At 67.9% G+C, this 15,501-nt stretch overlaps 1 protein-coding gene across 1 annotated transcript; it reads right to left on the bottom strand.

Moving 5' to 3' along the window:
- Positions 1-5,281: 5,281 nt before the first annotated feature.
- LOC127038071 (toll-like receptor 13) lies at positions 5,282-10,965 on the bottom strand. Its single transcript, XM_050930466.1, has 2 exons — positions 10,419-10,965; positions 5,282-9,176 (listed from the first exon to the last, which is right to left on the bottom strand). The coding sequence occupies exon 2, from the start codon at positions 9,129-9,131 to the stop codon at positions 6,264-6,266; it is 2,868 nt and encodes a 955-aa protein (XP_050786423.1). The 5' UTR covers positions 9,132-9,176; positions 10,419-10,965; the 3' UTR covers positions 5,282-6,263.
- Between the last annotated feature and the right edge of the window lie 4,536 nt (positions 10,966-15,501).

The following is a 15,501-nucleotide window of genomic DNA, read 5'->3' as shown; positions in this document are numbered from 1 at the left end:
TGGAGCCAGCCCTGCCACCGTACAGCACAGAGACCGGGTCAGGCAGCCGCAGCGTCCGGCTGGAGCCAGCCACGCCACCGTGCAGCACAGAGACCGGGTCAGGCAGCCGCGCCGTCCGGCTGGAGCCAGCCCTGCCACCGTGCAGCACAGAGAGCGGGTCAGGCAGCCGCGCCGCCCGGCTGGAGCCAGCCCTGCCACCGTGCAGCACAGAGACCGGGTCAGGCAGCCGCACCGCCCGGCTGGAGCCAGCCCCACCATCGCCACCGTGCAGCACAGAGACCGGGTCAGGCAGCCGCATCGCCCGGCTGGAGCCAGCCCTGCCACTGTGCAGCACAGAGACCGGGTCAGGCAGCTGCGCCGCCCGGCTGGAGCCAGCCCTGCCACCGTGCAGCACAGAGACCGGGTCAGGCAGCCGCACCGTCCGGCTGGAGCCAGCCCTACCACCGTGCAGCACAGAGAGCGGGTCAGGCAGCCGCGCCGCCCGGCTGGAGCCAGCCCTGCCACCGTGCAGCACAGAGACCGGGTCAGGCAGCCGTGCCGTCCGGCTGGAGCCAGCCCTGGCCCCGTGCAGCACAGAGACCGGGTCAGGCAGCCGCGCCGTCCGGCTGGAGCCAGCCCTGCCACCGTGCAGCACAGAGACCGGGTCAGGCAGCCGCGCCGCCCGGCTGGAGCCAGCCCTGCCACCGTGCAGCACAGAGACCGGGTCAGGCAGCCGCGCCGCCTGGCTGGAGCCAGTCCTGCCACCGTGCAGCCCAGAGACCGGGTCAGGCAGCCGTGCTGCCCGGCTGGAGCCAGCCCTGCCACCGTGCAGCACAGAGACCGGGTCAGGCAGCCACAGCGTCCGGCTGGAGCCAGCCACGCCACTGTGCAGCACAGAGACCGGGTCAGGCAGCCGCGCCGTCCGGCTGGAGCCAGCCCTGCCACCGTGCAGCATAGAGACCGGGTCAGGCAGCCGCGCCGCCCGGCTGGAGCCAGCCCTGCCACCGTACAGCACAGAGACCGGGTCAGGCAGCCGCAGCGTCCGGCTGGAGCCAGCCACGCCACCGTGCAGCACAGAGACCGGGTCAGGCAGCCGCGCCGTCCGGCTGGAGCCAGCCCTGCCACCGTGCAGCACAGAGACCGGGTCAGGCAGCCGCGCCGCCCGGCTGGAGCCAGCCCTGCCACCGTGCAGCCCAGAGACCGGGTCAGGCAGCCGCGCCGCCTGGCTGGAGCCAGTCCTGCCACCGTGCAGCCCAGAGACCGGGTCAGGCAGCCGTGCCGCCCGGCTGGAGCCAGCCCTGCCACCGTGCAGCACAGAGACCGGGTCAGGCAGCCACAGCGTCCGGCTGGAGCCAGCCACGCCACTGTGCAGCACAGAGACCGGGTCAGGCAGCCGTGCCGTCCGGCTGGAGCCAGCCCTGCCACCATGCAGCACAGAGACCGGGTCAGGCAGCCGCACCGCCCGGCTGGAGCCAGCCCCACCATCGCCACCGTGCAGCACAGAGACCGGGTCTGGCAGCCGCGCCGCCCGGCTGGAGCCAGTCCTGCCACCGTGCAGCCCAGAGACCGGGTCAGGCAGCCGCACCGCCCGGCTGGAGCCAGCCACGCCACCGTGCAGCACAGAGACCGGGTCAGGCAGCCGCGCCGCCTGGCTGGAGCCAGCCCTGCCACCGTGCAGCATAGAGACCGGGTCAGGCAGCCGCGCCGCCCGGCTGGAGCCAGCCCTGCCACCGTACAGCACAGAGACCGGGTCAGGCAGCCGCAGCGTCCGGCTGGAGCCAGCCACGCCACCGTGCAGCACAGAGACCGGGTCAGGCAGCCGCAGCGTCCGGCTGGAGCCAGCCACGCCACCGTGCAGCACAGAGACCGGGTCAGGCAGCCGCAGCGTCCGGCTGGAGCCAGCCACGCCACCGTGCAGCACAGAGACCGGGTCAGGCAGCCGCGCCGTCTGGCTGGAGCCAGCCCTGCCACCGTGCAGCACAGAGAGCGGGTCAGGCAGCCGCGCCGCCCGGCTGGAGCCAGCCCTGCCACCGTGCAGCACAGAGACCGGGTCAGGCAGCCGCACCGCCTGGCTGGAGCCAGCCCCACCATCGCCACCGTGCAGCACAGAGACCGGGTCAGGCAGCCGCACTGTCCGGCTGGAGCCAGCCCTGCCACTGTGCAGCACAGAGACCGGGTCAGGCAGCTGCGCCGCCCGGCTGGAGCCAGCCCTGCCACCGTGCAGCACAGAGAGCGGGTCAGGCAGCCGCGCCGCCCGGCTGGAGCCAGCCCTGCCACCGTGCAGCACAGAGAGCGGGTCAGGCAGCCGCGCCGCCCGGCTGGAGCCAGCCCTGCCACCGCGCAGCACAGAGACCGGGTCAGGCAGCCGCGCCGCCCGGCTGGAGCCAGCCCTGCCACCGTGCAGCACAGAGACCGGGTCAGGCAGCCGCGCCGCCCGGCTGGAGCCAGCCCTGCCACCGTGCAGCACAGAGACCGGGTCAGGCAGCCGCGCCGCCCGGCTGGAGCCAGGTCTGCCACCGTGCAGCCCAGAGACCGGGTCAGGCAGCCGCAGCGTCCGGCTGGAGCCAGCCACGCCACCGTGCAGCACAGAGACCGGGTCAGGCAGCCGCACCGTCCGGCTGGAGCCAGCCCTACCACCGTGCAGCCCAGAGACCGGGTCAGGCAGCCGCGCCGCCCGGCTGGAGCCAGCCCTGCCACCGTGCAGCCCAGAGACCGGGTCAGGCAGCCGCGCCGCCCGGCTGGAGCCAGCCCTGCCACCGTGCAGCCCAGAGACCGGGTCAGGCAGCCGCGCCGCCCGGCTGGAGCCAGCCCTGCCCCCGTGCAGCACAGAGACCGGGTCAGGCAGCCGCGCCGTCCGGCTGGAGCCAGCCCTGCCACCGTGCAGCACAGAGACCGGGTCAGGCAGCCGCGCCGCCCGGCTGGAGCCAGCCCTGCCACCGTGCAGCCCAGAGACCGGGTCAGGCAGCCGCGCCGCCTGGCTGGAGCCAGTCCTGCCACCGTGCAGCCCAGAGACCGGGTCAGGCAGCCGTGCCGTCCGGCTGGAGCCAGCCCTGCCACCATGCAGCACAGAGACCGGGTCAGGCAGCCGCACCGCCCGGCTGGAGCCAGCCCCACCATCGCCACCGTGCAGCACAGAGACCGGGTCTGGCAGCCGCGCCACCCGGCTGGAGCCAGCCACGCCACCGTGCAGCACAGAGACTGGGTTAGGCAGCCGCGCCGCCCGGCTGGAGCCAGCCCTGCCACCGTGCAGCATAGAGACCGGGTCAGGCAGCCGCGCCGCCCGGCTGGAGCCAGCCCTGCCACCGTACAGCACAGAGACCGGGTCAGGCAGCCGCAGCGTCCGGCTGGAGCCAGCCACGCCACCGTGCAGCACAGAGACCGGGTCAGGCAGCCGCAGCGTCCGGCTGGAGCCAGCCACGCCACCGTGCAGCACAGAGACCGGGTCAGGCAGCCGCGCCGTCTGGCTGGAGCCAGCCCTGCCACCGTGCAGCACAGAGACCGGGTCAGGCAGCCGCGCCACCCGGCTGGAGCCAGCCCTGCCACCGTGCAGCACAGAGACCGGGTCAGGCAGCCGCACCGCCCGGCTGGAGCCAGCCCCACCATGGCCACCGTGCAGCACAGAGACCGGGTCAGGCAGCCGCACCGTCCGGCTGGAGCCAGCCCTGCCACTGTGCAGCACAGAGACCGGGTCAGGCAGCTGCGCCGCCCGGCTGGAGCCAGCCCTGCCACCGTGCAGCACAGAGACCGGGTCAGGCAGCCGCACCGTCCGGCTGGAGCCAGCCCTACCACCGTGCAGCACAGAGAGCGGGTCAGGCAGCCGCGCCGCCCGGCTGGAGCCAGCCCTGCCACCGTGCAGCACAGAGACCGGGTCAGGCAGCCGCGCCGCCCGGCTGGAGCCAGCCCCACCATCGCCACCGTGCAGCACAGAGACCGGGTCAGGCAGCCGCACCGTCCGGCTGGAGCCAGCCCCACCATCGCCACCGTGCAGCACAGAGACCGGGTCAGGCAGCCGCACCGTCCGGCTGGAGCCAGGCGTGCCACCGTGCAGCACAGAGACCGGGTCAGGCCAGGCTCTGCAGCTGCGCTGCCCGGCAAGATCTCTCAGCCCTACCACCTAGGGAACAGCAGGGGAGGGGCCGGGGGGCGAGTCTCCCCAGTCAGGAGCTCAGGGGCCGGCAGGAGGGTCCCGTGGGCCATAGTTTGCCCACCTCGGGTTAGCGTGACTGCTTCCAGCCCCCAGGAGCACAGGCCATTCCCAGAGGCTCTGTGAGGCCAAGGCAGCCATGCGCTGTCCTTCGGAGCCAGAGCAAAGGCCTGGGGCCCGGACCCTTGCATGGACCCTGTCACTCCCCCTTCGGGAGCCCCCCTTGCAGAGAACTGTCCCGAGACACCCGCCCCCCCGAGGATCCGCAGAAGCCTCAGGCAGTGGGATTTCCATCCCTGCTGCTTTGCTGCCATAGGCGCATGACGTCTTCCCCTGCCCCACAGGGAGATGGCTGGCTGAGCGCATCCCAGTCTGCTTTCCCGCTGGTGTCTTCTCAGTGCCCTACCCCGCTCCAGGGCCAGTGGCCTTCCAGACCCTACACTAAACCAGGGGCTGGCTGGCTGGAGAGACGGAGGGACAGACAGCTCTGCCCCCAGGCTGCATGCTCGGCTACGCCCCTGGACAGATCCTCGGTCACTGAGTCCCTGTGGCCAGGCCATCATGCTGGGATTCCCCCCAGTCAGGATCAGAGCGCTCATGGCTTTCGTGGTGGCTGTTCCCCCTGCTGCCCCATTGCCCCTGAGTCGGGACTGCTCTGACCCTGGGAACTGTAGTTTTCAGTTCTCCTGCTCTGCCTGGACCCCGCCCTCCCCATGGATCCAGCTCCCTTCGCCCCCTCTCGCAGAGCTGCCATGCACAGCACAGCCCCTGGTGCCTGACCCCCCACCCAGCCCCTGAACCTCCCCATGGATCCAGCTCCCTTCACCCCCTCTTGCAGAGCTGCCATGCACAGCCCCTGGTGCCTGACCCCCCCCAGCCCCTGGACCCCCCCTCCCATGGATCCAGCTCCCTTCGCCCCCTCTCGCAGAGCTGCCATGCACAGCCCCTGGTGCCTGACCCCCCAACCCGCCTGTGTCCTCTGGGTGCCCAGGCAGGGAGCAGATCTCACAGCTCCTGGCCAGAAGCTGCCTGGGCCCTGGCCCACCTGCTCCTCCTGGGAGTTTGTCTCAGTTCCCCCACAGGCTGCATTAGTCAATGTCCTTTAGGAGCCGCCTGTGGGTCGGAGGAGATTAGAGAGAGAGGGTGGGGGAAGGGATCTCTTTTATTGGAGCAGCTTCTGTGGGGAGAGAGACAAGCTTCTGACCCACCCAGCATGGTCCATTTCTGTCCCCAACCCCGGCCTGGAAGCTTAAGGGGCCCGACTGAGGGAGACTGAATTCCCAGATGGAAGGAACAGGAGGGAGGGCTGTGGGCCAGGACTCCTGGGTTCTCTTCCCGGCTCTGGGAGGGGAGTGGGGTTGGGTGGGTTAAAGCAGGGGGGCTGGGAGCCAGGACTCCTGGGTTCTCTCCCTGGCTCTGGGAGGGGAGTGGGGTTGGGTGGGTTAAAGCAGGGGGGCTGGGAGCCAGGACTCCTGGGTTCTCTCCCTGGCTCTGGGAGGGGAGTGGGGGCTGGTGGGTTAGAGCAGGGGGGCTGGGAGCCAGGACTCCTGGGTTCTCTCCCCGGCTCTGGGAGTGAGTGGGGGCTGGTGAGTTAGAGCAGGGGGGCTCCAGGAGTGCTCTGCCCCAGATTGGCTGGGTGACCTTGTAGAAGTCACCTCCATAGAACAGGGATAAAGACACCTCCTGGGTGGGGGTGGGGAGGGTTAATTAGTTCCTGTCTGGAGCACTCTGAGGATAGTTCAGCTGTCTGCGGGAATTCTGCTCCCTTCCTCCCTGCAGTCCTGGCTGTCCCGCATCCCAGGTCAGAATTTACCTACAAGTCCCTCTAGTGCTGTTGCTTCCAGTGTGTCCCGAGATGAATTCAAACTGGGCTCGGGTCCCATTGCCCAGTTCTGTCACTCACGAGGCTCATTCAACCACGAGGCCAGGTGGGGGCTGGATGCTCTTACTCCCAGGGAAGCCAGTGGCAAAACTCCCGAGAGACAGGAGCAAGCTGAGCCTCGGAGACAGACCCTGGCGGGCTGCTTGCTGTGGGCACTAGAGGTTGTGAGGTGGGGAAGTTGCTGGCGATAGAGGAAGTGGTGGGCTGTAGGGGATGGGGATTGGCAGTGGTATAGAACCACTGGAAACTCCCATTTCCTTAGCCAAGCTGGGATGTGGACTCCAGGAGTGGCTTATCTTCCTTGTCAAGTGGATACAACTCCTCCTCCTCCTCCTCCGTGTAGCTGCCTTTCAGAGCCTTCCGGAGCTTGGTCCAGAAGAGCCTCTGGGCCGCAGGCTCCGGGGGCCAGCGGATGTACGTCTTCTTCAGCATCACCTTCCTCATGCGGTGGTAGGCGGACAGCTCCCGGTCAGGGATGGCCTCCAGGAGTACCATCACCAAGACATCCTTGAGCTCCTCGAAGAGCCGGTAGCTGGCCAGCTGGATCTCCAGAGAGCACCACTCGCTCTGCAGGTAGCTGCGGCTGATGACACAGATGGTCTTGCGGCTGTTGTAGATGCTGTCCACGATGTTGTCAACAATGCTCTTCCCCAGCTCGAAGTCCCGGTGGTGCAGGCAGAGGTGGAAGGAGCCCTGGCAGCTCTCCAGGCTCGGCACCAGCTGCTCCAGCACCCACCCCTCGTCAGCGGAGTTGTAGGAGACGAAGGCATCGTACTGGAAGTGCTCCCCGTCCTGCCTCCTCCAGCGGTCGTTCACCCAGGAGCGCAGGATGTAGAAATGGTACTTGAGCCGCCAGTAGGCGCGGTGGTAGACCAGGGGCAGCAGCATGAGAAGCAGCAGCGCCGGGGTGGTGACAGAGAACAGGTACAGCCCCACGTCCAGGAAGCAGACGTGTGTGTCAAAACTGTACACGTAGCCCAGCTGCTGGCGGGAGTCGCAGGAGTAGTTGTAGAGATAGACCACCTGCACCCACCGGTTGGTCAGCCAGTTCTGGAACCACAGGTTCTCGCAGGTGCAGCTCAGGGGGCATTTCCGTAGGTCCAGGTACTTGAGCAAGTGCAGCGCGTTGGCCACACTTGCATTGACGGTCTGCAGTTGGTTCTTGGCCAGGAGCAGCGAGATCAAATTGCTGAGGTTCCCGAAGACCTCCAGCGTCAGCGAGTGGAGCCCCACGTTCTCCAGGTTCAGTTTCTGCAGGCGGCGCAGGTTTTTGAAGATCCCAGGCGGCAGATCTTGCATGCCATTGCAGCTGTCAGCCAAGCTCAAGTACTGCAGCTGGGCAAGGTCGTCAAAGGCATCTGGGGAGATGGAGAGCAGCTTGTTCTCTGACAGATAGAGGGAGCGCAGGGCGGCCAGGCCTTGGAAAAACTTGGGGGGGATTATTTTCATGCCGTACGGCTGCTGAGCTTGGAGCTTGAGATCATAGAGTTTGTGCAGGTGCCTGAAGGGTGGGCTCTTGTGCTGCGTCTTGGTGATGTACTGCAGTTTGTTGCCTGTCAAATCCAGCACCTCTAGCGTGGCCTGTACCGGGCAGAAAATGTCGCTGCTGATCTTCTTGATGCAGTTGCCATCCAGGTAGAGTTTGGAGAGGCTGCTTAGGCCGCTGAATGACTTATTGGTCAAGTTGCGGATGTTGTTGCCCCCCAGGTCCAGGATCTGGAGCTGGTGGAGGTTCCCGAAGACCATGGGGAAGAGGATGGAGACACGGTTATTGCGGAGGTTGAGGGTCTGGAGTCTGACCAGGTCGGCGAAGCTGGGCCTGTAGAGGTCGGTCAGCAGGTTGTTGTCCAGCCGCAGCTCAGTGAGGTTGTACAGCCCCTTCAGGGCATGTTTGTCCAGGTAGGCGATGGTGTTGATGTTGAGGCGGAGGATGCGCAGATTTGGGGCGTATCTGAATGCCCAGTGTTTGACTGAGAGGATACGATTGTAGCGGAAGCTGATATTCTGCAACGTCTCCAAAAAGGAGGAGTTTTGGCAAGTGCCAAGTCCGTTCAGCAGGTTATGTTCTACCACCAGGCTCTCCAGAGTCTTGTGCTGCCACTTGTCCACGCAGTCCAGCCACCTGAGCTTGTTCCATGAGAGGTCCAGAGTCCGGATTGGCGGACACAGGGAGAAGGACACGTTCCTCAGCTCCTGGATGTTGTTGCTCTGCAGCCGAAGGTGCTTGAGTTGGTGCTTGCCCAAGCGTTGGCAGACCTTGCTCACGCCTTCGTTGCCTAAGTGCAGGCCGGAGTAGTCCAGGCTGCGAGGCCGCAGGCTGGACACGTTTAGAAGGTGGAAGACATCCAAGGGGTTCCCCTTCAGCAGCAGGTAGCTGAGGTTCTGGAGTTCGGCGCGAGCAAAGGACATGACGTTGGAGATGTTGTTGTAGGACAGGTCCAGGTTCTGGATGTGGCGCAGGAGCCGTGGGCTGCCGCCGTCCACGGCCCTGAGTGAATTGTTGCACAGATGCAGGATGGAGAGGGAGAGGGGGAGTGGACAGCTGGAGCTGAGAGAACGCAGGCTATTGCAGGACAGGTTCAGCACCCGCAGTCTCGTCAGCCCCTGCAGGCTGCAGGCCACGTCGGTGAAGCTCACCAGGCGGCAGGAGTACAGGTCCAACATGCGGAGGTTGCCCAGGGGCTGCAGGGCATGGGGGTGAATCGTGTTCAGGGGGTTATTGCTCAGGGAGAGGTTGGTGAGGTTACCCAGGCCTCGGAAGGCCCCTTCGGACAGGTTGGCCAAGTGATTGTTGGACAGGTTGAGCGTGTGCAAGGCACCAAGGTTCTCGAAGGCCCAGTCCTCTATCGTCTCCAGGCGGTTACAGACCAGCTGCAGCTGCTGCAGGTGTGGCAGGTGGCGAAAACTGGCCACAGGCAGGCGGCTGATGAAGTTGTGGGAGATGTTGATGAAAGTGGCATTGGGCGGCAGGTCGCCCACAGCGCTCATTATGTCCTTCAGGAAGCGCTGGATGCACCGGAAGCTGCATGGGTTCTCCATGGACTGGATACAGTTCCTGAAGCCATAGGCAACCGCCCCGGGCATGAGGAGCAGCAGTGAGGCCAGGAGGGGAAATTCGGGGCTCATCCTGCCTCCCCGGGGACTGGGGACTCTCCACACTGGCACGGAGACCTAGAACCAGATGGTCAGCGTGAGCCTCTGCTCTGAACTGCCTGGAACAGAGGGGCAGAGCTGAGCACAGGGACCTGGGGGGGCCTCACAGACTGAATGAGGACATCCTTGGGTGGGGGGCTGGATCTTGGCATCTATCCTGGTTCTAGGAGGGGAGTGCGGTCTGCTGGATTAGAGGGGGCTCTGGGAGCCAGAACTCCTGGGTTCGTTCCCCAGCTCCAGGAGAGGAGTGGGGGCTGGTGGTTAGAGCAGGGAGGGCTGGGAGCCAGGACTCCTGGGTTCGCTCCCAGCTCTGGGAGGGGAGTGGGGGCTAGTGGTTAAAGCAGGGGTGTCACGGAGTCACCGGGCAATGCTCTGGAACAGCTCCTCACAAAGCCAGTCAGGACTTTGGGGAGCCTCCTCTCCCTTGGAGCAGACTGTCTGCAGGACAGGAAGCTCCCACGGCTTCACCTCCTGGGTCTCTCCTTGGAGCATTCAGCATCCTCTGCCCCTCCGTGCGCTTCCCACAGCGAGTCCCCCCAGCGGGGTTCTGGGGAAGCCACAGGGTCCTGCACCCCCACTTTGCAGTCAGACGTGACTCTCACCCAGCCAGTAACACAGAGGTTTATTCGATGACAGGAACAGGGTCTAACACAGAGCTTGTAGGTACAGCGAACCGGACCCCTCGGCCGCGTCCATTCTGGGGGACAGTGAGCCAGACCCCCCACGTCTGCCCTCACTCCTTGTCCTCAGCCAGCTCGAGACTGAAACCACCCCCCCCAGCCCCTCCTCTCTGCTCAGCCCCTTTGCCGGGCCAGGAGGTCACCTGACCTCTTTGTCTCCAACACCTTCAGCTGGCACCTTTGCAGAGGGGGGGCCCAGGCCATCAGTTGCCAGGAGGCAGTGTCAGGCATTTAGGTGCACTGGCCCTTTGCTCTGCCAGATACTTAAGAACTGCCATGGGGACACTGAGGCACCAACACAGTATTCAGAGAAAACTAAGAACATTCTCAGTTCGTCACAAGGGGGGCTGGGAGTCAGGACTCCTGGGTTCTCTCCCTGGCTCCAGGAGGGGAGTGGGGGCTGGTAGTTAGAGGGGATGGATGGGAGCCAGAACTCCTGGGTTCACTCCCAGCTCTGGGAGAGAAATGTGATCTTGTGGGTTACAGCAGGGGGGCGGGGCTGGGACTCAGGACTGCTGGGTTCTAGCCCTGACCTCGTTACAAATTCCTGTTCACGGTACCACGGAGGGGTGGTTCTCACCTGGTGTGTCCCACGCCTTCGGCTCCCTTCCTCCCCGGCGCAGGGCTGGGGAATGGCTCAGGATCCCTGCCGGCTCTGAGCTGAGCCCCACGGCACAGTCCGTCTCTCTTCCTTGCCGGAGGAGGCAATGAGGGGTGCTGGGAGTTTTGTCAAGGAGGTGTCTGAGACTTTGAATGAGGAAGTGCTTGGGAGTATCATTTTCAGTCACATTTTGGGCCGACAGTGGGGTTACAGCTACATAGAGCTAGGGACAACTGCTGCAGAAAGGCCCACAGCAAGGGGGCAGGACTCCTGGGTTCTCTCCCCGGCTCTAGGAGGGGAGTGGGGGCTGGGAGCCAGGACTCCTGGGTTCTCTCCCCGGCTCTGGGAGGGGAGTGGGGGCTGGGAGCCAGGACTCCTGGGTTCTCTCCCCAGCTCTGGGAGGGGAGTGGGGGCTGGTGGTTAGAACAGGGGGGGCTGAGAGCCAGGACTCCTGGGTTCTCTCCCCGGCTCTGGGAGGGGAGTGGGGGCTGGGAGCCAGGACTCCTGGGTTCTCTCCCCGGCTCTGGCAGGGGACGGTTGTGCAGTGCTCTGTGTTGCCATGACTGAGGGAGGGAGGAAGCACTCGACAGAGCAGTGGCTGGGGGATAGAGAGAAGAGGGGATTTGACACATGGGTTTGCCCCTGGGAGATCTTCCTACCCCACACCCCACTCCCTGCTGCTGTGGGCCCCACTGCTCCAGAGCCAAGGCCCACTCCTCCCTTGCCATCTCTGAGGGGCTGGGTAGCACCTGTTGGGAGGGATGGTGTGGCCCGGGAACAGGCCAAGGGAATCCTGCATAGTCCCCAGCTGCAGCCCCTTTCACTTCTCCTTTGCGGGGCCCTGTCGTCCCACTGCAGCTTGCGATTCCTCTGACAGGACCCAGCATGCTGCAGGCAGGAAAACCGCAGCCCGCGTGCAGGGGCCACCTGCTCCCAGGGAGGCAGATGCGGGGGCGGGAGGAACAAAGTGGGAATTTTCTGTTGTAATTTTGAGTCCTGGGTGTGCCTCAGTTTCCCCTGCCCAGTGGGGGAGAGGGGTTCCTCTGCGCTTAGGCCAGACTCACAGCCATAGGGGAGGGGATGGGAGGGGAGAGGATGGAAGGGACCTTAAGGAATTGGCTGGACCCAACCCAAATCAAGGGACGATGCCAGCCCCGGGTCCCCAGCCGCCCTCGGCAGGGAAGCTGAGCCCGAGGCCTGAGAGAGGAGCGGGGGCCTGGGCACTGACTGCAGAGATCCGTGGGGTCCTGGCAGGTTTGCTGGGCTCTGGCTGCAGGGTGACCAGATGTCCGGTTTTTGACCAGAACCCCCTGCACAGCTGACCGGGCAACAGGGATCCCAGGCAGCAGCCGGCACGTCCACCCTCTGGCTCCTACACAGAGGGGTACCCAGGGGGCTCCGAACGCTGCCCCCGCCCCAAGCACCCCTGCAGCTCCCATTGGCCAGGAACCACAGCCAATGGCAGCGGGGGGGGGGCTGGGGGTAGGTTTTGGGGGGCAGTCCCTGGCTGGGGGGTTGGTTTGAGGGGCTGGGGGGTTTGAGGGGGCAGTCCCTGGCTGGGGGGTCGGTGTGAGGGGCTGGCGGGGGCATGCGAGGGGAGCAGTCCCTGGCTGGGGGGTCGGTGTGAGGGGCTGGCGGGGGCATGCGGGGGGAGCAGTCCCTGGCTGGGGGGTCAGTTTGAGGGGCTGACGGGGATGCGGGGGGGCAGTCCCTGGCTGGGGGGTCGGTGTGAGGGGCTGGGGGGTTTGAGGGGGCAGTCCCTGGTTGGGGGGTCGGTGTGAGGGGCTGGCGGGGGGATGCGGGGGGGCAGTCCCTGGCTGGGGGCTCGGTGTGAGGGCCTGGGGGGGTTGAGGGGGCAGTCCCTGGCTGAGGGGTCGGTTTGAGGGGCTGGCAGGGGGATGCGGGCGCGGCAGTCCCTGGCTGGGGGGTCAGTTTGAGGGGCTGATGGGGGGATGCGGGGGCGCAGTCCCTGGATGAGGGGTCGGTGTGAGGGGCTGGGGGGTTTGAGGGGGCAGTCCCTGGCTGGAGGGTCGGTTTGAGGGGCTGACGGGGGGATGCGGGGGGCAGTCCCTGGCTGGGGGGTCGGTGTGAGGGGATGCGGGGGGGCAGTCCCTGGCTGGGGGGTCGGTCTGAGGGGCTGGGGGGTTTAAGGGGGCAGTCCCTGGCTGGGGGGTCGGTCTGAGGGGCTGACGGGGGGAGGCGGGGGGCAGTCCCTGGCTGGGGGGTCGGTGTGAGGGGCTGGGGGGTTTGAGGGGGCAGTCCCTGGCTGGGGGGTCGGTTTGAGGGGCTGACGGGGGGATGCGGGGGGCAGTCCCTGGCTGGGGGGTCGGTGTGAGGGGCTGGCGGGGCATGCCGGGGGGCAGTCCCTGGCTGGGGGGGTTGGTGTGAGGGGCTGGGGGGGTTGAGAGGGCAGTCCCTGGCTGGGGGGTCGGTTTGAGGGGCTGGGGGGGTTGAGAGGGCAGTCCCTGGCTGGGGGGTCGGTTTGAGGGGCTGGCGGGGGGATGCGGGGGGGCAGTCCCTGGCTGGGGGGTTGGTGAGAGGGGCTGGTGGGGGGATGCGGGGGGGCAGTCCCTGGCTGGGGTGGGTTTTGGGGGGGTTGGGTGCAGGGGGGCAGTCCCTGGCTGGGGGGTCGGTGTGAGGGGCTGGCGGGGGGATGCGGGGGGGGCAGTCCCTGGCTGGGGTGGGTTTTGGGGGGGTTGGGTGCAGGGGGGCAGTCCCTGGCTGGGGGGTCGGTGTGAGGGGCTGGCAGGGGGATGCGGGGGGGGGCAGTCCCTGGCTGGGGTGGGTTTTGGGGGGGTTGGGTGCAGGGGGCCAGTCCCTGGCTGGGGGGTCGGTTTGAGGGGCTGACAGGGGGATGCGGGGGGGAAGTCCCTGGCTGGTGGGTTGGTGTGAGGGGCTGGCGGGGGGATGAGGGGGGGCAGTCCCTGGCTGGGGGGGTCGGTGTGAGGGGCTGGGGGGTTTGAGGGGGCAGCCCTGGCTGAGAGGTAGGTGTGAGGGGCTGGTGGGGGGATGCGGGGGGCAGTCCCTGGCTGGGGGGGTCGGTGTGAGGGGCTGGGGGGGTTGAGGGGGCAGTCCCTGGCTGGGGGGTCGGTTTGAGGGGCTGGCGGGGGGATGCGGGGGGGGCAGTCACTGGCTGGGGGGTCGGTGTGAGGGGCTGGTGGGGGGATGCAGGGGGTGCAGTCCCTGGCTGGGGTGGGTTTTGGGGGGGTTGGGTGCAGGGGGGCAGTCCCTGGCTGGGGGGTCGGTGTGAGGGGCTGGCGGGGGGATGCGGGGGGGGGCAGTCACTGGCTGGGGGGTCGGTGTGAGGGGCTGGCGGGGGGATGCAGGGGGTGCAGTCCCTGGCTGGGGTGGGTTTTGGGGGGGTTGAGTGCAGGGGGGCAGTCCCTGGCTGGGGGGGTCGGTGTGAGGCGCTGGCGGGGGGATGCGGGGGGGGGCAGTCCCTGGCTGGGGTGGGTTTTGGGGGGATTGGGTGCAGGGGGGCAGTCCCTGGCTGGGGGGTCGGTTTGAGGGGCTGGCGGGGGTTGCGGGGGGGCAGTCCCTGCCTGGGGGGTCAGTGTGAGGGGCTGGCCGTGGGGATGCGGGGGGGGGGCAGTCCCTGGCTGGGGTGGGTTTTGGGGGGGTTGTGTGCAGGGGGGCAGTCCCTGGCTGGGGGGTCGGTGTGAGGGGCTGACGGGGATGCGGGAGGGGGCAGTCCCTGGCTGGGGTGTCGGTATGAGGGGCTGGCGGGGGGATGCGGGGGGGGCAGTCCCTGGCTGGGGTGGGTTTTGGGGGGGTTGTGTGCAGGGGGGCAGTCCCTGGCTGGGGGGTCAGTTTGTGGGGCTGGCTGGGGGATGCGGGGGGGCAGTCCCTGGCGGGGGGGTCGGTGTGAGGGGCTGGCGGGGGGATGCGGGGGGACAGTCCCTGGCAGGGGTGGGTTTTGGGGGGGTTGGGTGCAGGGGGGCAGTCCCTGGCTGGGGGGTCGGTTTGAGGGGCTGACAGGGGGATGCGGGGGGGCAGTCCCTGGCTGGGGAGTCGGTGTGAGGGGCTGGCGGGGGGACGTGGGGGGGCAGTCCCTGGCTGGCGGGTCGGTGTGAGGGGCTGGGGGGGTTGGGGGTGGCAGTCCCTGGCTGGGGGTCGGTGTGAGGGATTGGGGGGGCTGGGGGGGCAGTCCCTGGCTGGGGGTCGGTGTGAGGGGCTGGGGGGGATGCGAGGGGGCAGTCCCTGGCTGGGGGTCGGTGTGAGGGGCTGGGGGGGATGCGAGGGGGGCAGTCCCTGGCTGGGGGGTCGGTGTGCGGGGCTGGGGGGGATGCGGGGGGGCAGTCCCTGGCTGGCGGGTCGGTGTGAGGGGCTGGGGGGGATGCGGGGGGGCAGTCCCTGGCTGAGGGGTCGGTGTGCGGGGCTGGGGGGGATGCGGGGGGGCAGTCCCTGGCTGAGGGGTCGGTGTGCGGGGCTGGGGGGGATGCGGGGGGGCAGTCCCTGGCTGGGAGTCAGTGTGCGGGGTTGGGGGGGCAGTCCCTGGCTGGGGGTCTGTGTGCGGGGCTGGGGGGGATGCGGGGGGGGCAGTCCCTGGGTGGGGGTCGGTGTGCAGGGCTGGGGGGGTTGAGGGGGGCAGTCCCTGGGTGGGGGTCGGTGTGCGGGGCTGGGGGGGATGCGGGGGGCAGTCCCTGGCTGGGGGTCGGTGTGCGGGGTTGGGGGGGGCAGTCTCTGGCTGGGGGTCGGTGTGCGGGGCTGGGGGGGATGCGGGGGGCAGTCCCTGGCTGGGGGTCGGTGTGCGGGGTTGGGGGGGCAGTCCCTGGCTGGGGGTCTGTGTGCGGGGCTGGGGGGGATGCGGGGGGGGCAGTCCCTGGGTGGGGGTCGGTGTGCGGGGCTGGGGGGGTTGGGGGGGGCAGTCCCTGGCTGGGGGTCGGTGTGCGGGGTTGGGGGGGCAGTCTCTGGCTGGGGGTCGGTGTGCAGGGTTGGGGGGGGCAGTCCCTGGCTGGGGGTCGGTGTGCGGGGTTGGGGGGGATGCGGGGGGCAGTCCCTGGCTGGGGGTCGGTGTGCGGGGTTGGGGGGGGAGTCTCTGGCTGGGGGTCGGTGTGCGGGG

This window comes from Gopherus flavomarginatus, chromosome 20, assembly GCF_025201925.1.
Source record: "Gopherus flavomarginatus isolate rGopFla2 chromosome 20, rGopFla2.mat.asm, whole genome shotgun sequence".
NCBI lineage: Eukaryota > Metazoa > Chordata > Testudines > Testudinidae > Gopherus > Gopherus flavomarginatus.
Note: the sequence above shows the minus strand (reverse complement) of the source record. Positions and strands in the feature narration are given on the sequence as shown.